Source organism: Parambassis ranga, chromosome 16 (assembly GCF_900634625.1).
Source record: "Parambassis ranga chromosome 16, fParRan2.1, whole genome shotgun sequence".
Classification (NCBI taxonomy): Eukaryota; Metazoa; Chordata; class Actinopteri; family Ambassidae; genus Parambassis; species Parambassis ranga.
The window spans coordinates 10,405,460-10,413,278 of NC_041036.1; the positions used below are offsets into that span (position 1 = coordinate 10,405,460).

Here is a 7,819-nt window from a genome sequence, read left to right on the forward strand (position 1 = left end):
GATACAAGCTGAAGGCTTCTGTTCTTTTCTCTCGTCTCACTACTGGATTACATCTTTTTTTTTTACATTACACAATTGCACCTGTCATCATTTCACATCATGTTAAGAATCAAAAGATAGCCTGGCATACATGTAGTTAAACTTCATTAAAGTTAAAGATCACTGCTACTTTGTTTTGTTTATTGTTGTTTTTATTTTAATCCTTTTAGGTTGTGAAAATGGAATTAGCTTTCCTGACAGACCTACAAAGTATACATGCTGGTGTTATTGACATGTCATATACCATTAACTGTTATATGTGCTGTCCACGGTTTTAAAATATATATATAATATATATAGTTGAGTTAAAAATTGCCACACGTTGCTGTACATGTGATGTTGCCATGTGCGCTCATTAATAATTACATTTTGCCTGATCGACTGGCAGCATGCCATGTGCTAAAATTAAATTACTGCTTGGTGGCCAATTATTGAAAACTAATGAAGAAAGACACACTTTAATGCTTTGTTGCCTTAAACAAGCTGGTTTATATGTTGTGTCAGTCTTTACAATATGTGAATTGCTGCACACAAAAGTAACAAGTAAATGAAACCGTGGACTAATGTCAGTACACATTTACATTACTGCTTCAGTCTGAGGAAACAAAGGGTGCTGCATTTACAATAAGTATGAAATCAATGTTGGCCTCTCTTGCATGTGTGAATTTGTCTTTTTTAAGCATCAATAAACATCACTGATGGTGACAATCAGTGAAAACTGGTAGCGTATCAAGAGCAGTCAAGTATCATCTTAAATGATTTTGGTCTTTCTGTGCTGTGTAAAGTGATTGCATACATCAGTGCAGTTTCTTTTCCTGGAAAGTGCACCTGCACTGATGGGTTTTTTTTTTTCATGAGTGAGCGTATGAGTGTTTGGCAGTGTGTGTGTGTGTGTGTGTGTGTGTGTTTTGGCCCTTGTGTTCTCACGTACAGGATCCTAGTTTGTTGTGGTGGCTGTAAAAGGTGGCAAGATTTTATCTCGTAACTTGTATCTGCTAATATGTTTCACTGACAACGAATGAACATTTAGCGTTCGTAAACTCTTGCCAATAATAAGCATGGAGAATATGTACATGGCATCTATGAATCCCTCTGTGTTTGTGTGTCATTGACGGTCTCCCACACGGTGTAACGCTGAATTGCGGCTTGTCGAGTTGCGGGCTGATCAGGAACAGATGCTCTTCTCTTACTCGGGATTGCCTTCTAATTGGCTATTACTTTTTATAGACTGTGGTGCAGATTCTGCAGCACACTTTATTCTCTGCCACATTTCACTGATTAGCTGACACTATGTTGTTTTAATTTGGGTTTTTTTTCCTGAGTATCTTCACATGTGAGTGACAGGATAAGAGAGATTTGTAAGATGGTGCTGACAATCACATCACCTCCCCAGTCGCAGATGCTCACTGTATTGACAGCCATAAGGTTGCTGTAAATGTCTGTGTTGCTTTATTATAGCACTTTGAAGCCATAGCAATAACCTCATCTCATTTACTTTTAGAGTAGCCGGCATCAGGCTGTACTGTTGGATGCTTCCTCAGCTGACAGCCATGTTTCGTAATTAAAACCAGACAAACTAGTAAACACAAGAAATGTACAGGACGCATACATCAAACCAATAAACACCAAACCTTATTAGACTTGTGTAATATATACAAGATGTATGGTTACTACTATGTACTTACTTACTATGTACTTCTGGTGTGTTTTATCAAAGCACTCAGCCATAGACCATATTCTGCAAGTATCCCCGTTTACCTCTCGCCGGGTTTCCAATCATGCTGTAGCGTGGAAAGCCTGGCAGGCTTCTCTGAGGTCCCAAGAGGAGGCCATCTTTTGCCCACTGCACAGTCCCTGAGGCCCGCAGCACCTCACACCTCAACACAGCTGTGGCTCCCATGCGCACAGTAAGGTTCCTGGGCTCAGTCCTAAAGGCCTGCTGGGCCCACGCGCCTAGAGACATAAAAAGGAGAAGAAGGGAGGAGCTGAAGAATAATGCTATAAAACAGGAAAGCAGGAAGAGATGGACAGAAGTAACAGTGTGTGTGTGTGTGTGTGTGTGTGTGTGAGAGAGAGAGAGGAGGGAAATGAAAGGAGTAGAAGGAACATGACATAAACATACACCACAGGGAAGCAGTCCTGTGGTCTTTTGTCTGAGAAGGCACCCCATTGTGTCTGGCCACATTATTCATCCTGGCATATGTTTTATTGATGGGAAACTGCAGTGATACGGCCCTGAAAATGAGTCAATAAAGTAATTACTGCAAATTAAATCCCCCCTCGGCCATGCAGATAGGGTATTGGGAGGAGGAAGAAAGCACGGGGTATCAGAGACCTTGTTCACCTGCGGTTTTTCTTCAATGTCGATGTCCTACTAGCTAATTCCTCCTGGGAAGAGTAATGATTATCACTTTAATCCCCCTTGTTTGTCATAGGTGGTTTTGGCCATCCTTCAGCCAGGCTCTTAGGTGACATTCGGTGGTGCAACGCGTTTGAGTGAGAACAGACAGACCACCCATGAGCTTTTAACACCAGGGCTAGGATTATATGATTATTACACACAGTTTACAAATACATTCCTTCCAAGAAGCCAAATGCAAGTGCATACTCCAATTAGCACCTAATATCTAAGCATAAGTCTCGTTTAAACAATGCCCCACAGAGAAGGCAGCCTGATTCCATTGGGCTGTTTAAATCTTGACCTTCATTGAAGCAATGACCAAGTTGTTTGTGAAGTGCATGCTCTGTTGCATCTGACAACATGAGTGAGAGGCAGAGCTCTCAGATCAAGGCTGAACCAGTCACCTCACGTCAAATATGAAGGGCAAGATTGGCCATTACAGAGGATGCATACAAACAACGAAACACAGGAGTATATCTGCATACAGTTTACATAAATGAATACTCAACAATGATCTACAGTGGCTGCAGGAATACTATTACACCATTTTATGGAATATATACATCAAATTGCATAATGAAAATTGATAATTTTTTACTGTGTAGTCACTTAGGGAAAGCTTTTGCCTTGTTATATTAAAACATTTAAACATTTGGCCTACTTATGGTGACTGGTGTTAGCTAAACAAAACAAACCTTATATTCTCAATAAACTCTTCTTTAGTATGCTGGTTTTGTTTGTTGTTGATGATATGAACATAAAAATAATGCATAAACATATGATGTTTTCATTTGACTGTCAAAATAAGAGCGATCATGCATGGTACAGAGTGGCATGGTGCTGAAACTGCAACATCTAAAAATGAAATGCAACCCTGAATTAACGTTATTAATCACATGTGTGCTCTGCTGCTGTGAACATGTCAAAATGTCTGCTGTGAAGTGTTGATTTATGTGCCGTTACTACGCTACTTCTATTGTACTATACACATTTATTTGTAGGATACAAATAAAAGCCGTATGTTATCGTACCGAATTCTGTCTGTATGAATCATCCTCTCCATACAGTACTGGTGTTTGTTGATGTAAGTGTTTATTAAAAGCTAAATCTTCCTCTGCTGTCATACAGTGACTGGGTATATGATTAAGATGATGTTTCCCATTATATGCTCAGCTAACTCAAGACAATGGAAATAATTGTGTTAATTAACCATAGAAACTTGTGAAGAAACACAACAGTGACATTGGTCACTTATTTATTTTTTGTTTCAAGTTCATTAGCACCAGAGGTGAAAAGAGGAGGGAAGCATCCAAGTGATAAAAGCTTGGGTACAATCACTCCAACACAGCTTGGACAGAGGTGTGCTAAAGACTTCAAATTCCTAACATTGAAGACTGGGGCCATGATGAAATATGACTATATGCTTAGTTAAGTAATGCAAATAGGGTAAGTGGTCTTTTCATAAAGTTTGTATAACTTACTGGGAATTTTTTATCAAATTCTATAGAAGTAACAGTGTCAGATACCAATGTGTCCATGCATAAACAGTGGTAAATTTAACCAATAAACTTTAAGCTTATGAGATACAATATGAAGTTACCCACATTATTGAACCTGTTTTTTTGAGCCATATGGAGCATATAACATGCTGTATGTTAACACAGAGCTATTATGTTGATGTGAAAATCCAGTTAATTCTCAATAATCTTAAGGTTCCTAGTGCTCAGTTGATCGCCTCCACATATATGGGACCTGAAAAGGCCACAAACACTGTAAAGATAACTCCATGGTGACATTTGATTTGCTTACCTGAGAAGCAACAGAGAAAGGGTAGAGCTGAGAGAGACACGATCCATGCTGACAAGAAGCCCATTTCACCCCTGACACCTGACCTTCAATAGGAGCAACCTTGAAGAAAAAACACACACACACATAAACACATAACAGATCTTAGACAAGCAGACTTTTAGAAATATCCTATTGACTGTGTTTTTTTTTTTCATAATACCTTATTTTTAAATTAGCATTCAGTTCCCAAGTCTGACCCCACCAAGCACACGTTTACAAAATCACCAATCCATCACTCAATCAATGAATCTAATCCTTCCTTAGAATGTCATCAAAACATACCTTCAAACCACACTAGACATGTTGAAAGGTCTTTATGATGGTTAAGTAACATTTTAATGGCATAACGTCAGTCTCTGAAGAACAGCGTCTGTGAATAGTGTTTTCAACGGCAGACTGCGGAGCTTTCTGTTTCTGAGTGGCTTAGTTAAGCTAGTGTTAGTCTCCTGATGAGTCACAAGGAGCTTGCAATTCCCTTAGCACTGTACATGAATTTGTGATTAGCTTTTTTTAAAGACCTCTGTGGTTTCTTACAGCATTTCTCTTGGCTTCTGTTACAGGAACAACTGGGGGTGTGAAGAACAGTGGAGATAGCAGTCTGTGCAAGATTATTTAAAAAAAAAAACTTTTATAAATGGAAACAAGTGACTGCATAGAAAGCAAAAAATGGTTTCTGTGAAAGTTGTTGATGAAAGTTATGATAAAAAAATCCACTTCAGTGTTAAAATACAGTCCTTGGAACATTTGAATAGCATGATTTATATATTATTTTTATAGTAAGTACTGCATATATAAGAAAAGAATATCACATCATATATTATCTGTTTTTTATCCACTTTCATTTTTATGGCATGCTCTTGTTAATGTTAACAAAAGATTCAAAGGGTTAAAGCGAGGCGTCAGTTCCAGAAGTGATGAAGCTGCTCGCAGGAGCAGCAAAATGTCTTCAGGAAAACTCTACAAGTCCAGATGCCTCGCTTCAACCCTTTGAATGAAAATGACTTGGATGACTGAGAATCTTCATCAACATGTTAACAAAGGATCATTTTTGAAAGGACTGTCACAGGCGTAACTCTGCGTCTGTGCCCATAGCATCAAATACTGTGGGCGCAGAGTGACTTATTTGACCTGGAAGAGAGCTCTGTGGGTTTTAAGTCAGTGTGTAATCACTTTAATTTATCTGCTGCAGGAGTGGAACAAATAATAGTGATTTACTTAATTGAAAACTAAACATTTTCTCATCTGAATAGACAAAATGAATTGGAGGCAACAGCTTTTTGACGCATCTCCCCTCAGTCGATTAGTTGCACTCCAACAGGCTTTGATAAGAATTAACTCACACTCAATTATTTTTTTCGCTCTCAAAACATTTGTGTATTTCAGAGCCCCAGTTTGAACACACAAGGGCAATTATTTCCCTCTTCAATGAATAGACATTCTATTCTGAGGTTAAAAATGCTCATCTTCTTTTTATATCTGCCTCATGAACACAATCATTATACCATTCCTTATGCTGATGTTTTTTTTTCTTCTCATATGCATCTCCGTATTTCCATCATTTGTCTACAGTGCAATTAAAAAAAAGCCAAAATTTACATCTATATCTAAGATTTAGAGCTCAGAAATGAATTATTTACTGTAGGTAGAGAAATGTTTGTCCAACACACAGGAAAAAAAGGCTGCTGCTGGCCTCATGAGTCACCATTTTCATTGGGACACTTAATGAAAGCAGACACAGTCTGCCTGACCTCCCCACATTCCCATTACCTAGTTAAACAGCCGCCTTAATTGCTTTAAAATGCAGCCAGTCGCAAGAATGCCCATTAACTGATACATGTTTGTTTTCTTTGTATGAAAAATCAACGGTGGTGTAGCATTTGCAAAATAACTGTCACTCAAACTGTAGCATTAGATAAATGCCAGACTGAATGGCAGATCCATCTGTCTCTATATATATATATATAAATATATATATAAAAGAAAGACATTTTTTACTTTCAGCACTTATTGCCAGTTTTTTGACCTTGTACTTCACCAGCTTCTTACAAATGCAAATGCAAATTACAAAGTTTGATTTGAAATTTGATTCGCTTTCACAGACAAGGGTGCTACTCTACCCGCAAGGGCATTAGTGGTAGCTGAACCATTCAGCCATTCAGGTGGGTTTTTAATGGCATCTTTCATAACATCATCAAACGACTCAACACACTCAATCCTGGACCAATTTAACGTGAAACCCCATGAAATCAGTCAATGTGCAGAAAATGAAGTTTCAACCTTTATGCAGCCATCCAATTCAGATGTGCTCCTACATCTTAATACCAACCTAAACTCTTATCAATCTCTCCGTTTGCCTGTGAGCCCAAATAGCTTATAGTGCATGTGTTCTGAACCATCACTGCCTTAAGACTGAAGAGATGATAAAAAAAGATGCAGATTAGATTATCAAAAACAAAATCTAATCACATCCAAATAGCTGATTGCCTCTTTAAACATAGCATTGTCTGATTGAGACCTGGCTGAATGTGTGAAACACATAGAGAACACCATCGATAAGCCTAATCACATCAGCTTGGTTCAAGGTAGATGTCCAATGTAATTTGAAGGCACTCAAAGTAACACAAGTCAGGTGTCTCCAGTCCCTTCAACTCAGAGTACTCAACTTTACTGGATTACACTCACTTCCCTTACACACACTTGCATGCCTACTCTCCCCTAGAAAAAAAAAGTTGAGACAGTGAGGCAAAACCTCCTTTCAACCTCCACCAACTCAAACACATCTGTCTGCCTAGGGTGCAGAGAGAAAGAAGAGCAAGGCAGGCACAGACACACAGAAAGGGCGTACCTCCTTCTTAAAAAAGCCAAGAATCTTTGAATAGGTGTGTGAATTTGCATGAGCGAAAGAGAGCTGCGCTGCTTACCTGTTGAGTGACGCTGAGGCTCAGGAGCGTCTTTTTTTTCCTTCCTGATCTACAGATGGCTCTCTGAACACAAGTGAGCTACGGAGATGTTAAAGAATGCCAATGGGACTTCCCCTTCTCTCACTCCTTAGTCTGAGACTGAGGCAAACAGATGAAGAGAGGGAGAGAAGCAGCGGCAGGGACTAAAGAATGATGGAAGGTGTATATATATATAAGAAGTGCTGGTGGCAGTGCCTACAGAACAAAAGGGGGTCACCAAAGATGAATGCCAAAAAAACAAAAAACAAACAATAAACATGTCAAACATGTTTTTGTGACCACCACTGACCACTTTAGATTCTGCAAATATTAAAGTTTGCTCAGGCCACAGTGAGCCGATAAGCAGAGGAACATGTTTCCTTTTATTCTGTCTTTCTGGGGAGTATTTATGATCCCATTATTTAGCATTACACTGCTGGGCTGGAAGGAGCAGAGCAGTCCTCAAACATCCAGATGCAACATGGATGTCTTCACAGCTGCTAGTTTGTAACATTTATGCTCATACATAATGAATGGAATAGAGACTATCCACATAACTGTATTTCCTACACTGAGCAGTGCTGGGCCGATC

General features: G+C 39.0%; 1 protein-coding gene across 1 annotated transcript in view; it reads right to left on the reverse strand.

The window, feature by feature from the left end:
- Window positions 1-4,348, reverse strand: part of nphs1 (NPHS1 adhesion molecule, nephrin) — a 30,931-nt gene extending 26,583 nt beyond the window's left edge. Inside the window, exons 1-2 of the mRNA XM_028426051.1 lie at window positions 4,250-4,348; window positions 1,798-1,992 (exon numbers count right to left, since the gene is read on the reverse strand). Coding sequence (XP_028281852.1) covers window positions 1,798-1,992; window positions 4,250-4,313 — 259 coding nt within the window. The 5' untranslated portion in view covers window positions 4,314-4,348. The remainder of the gene's footprint in view (window positions 1-1,797; window positions 1,993-4,249) is intronic.
- Window positions 4,349-7,819: the final 3,471 nt, after the last annotated feature.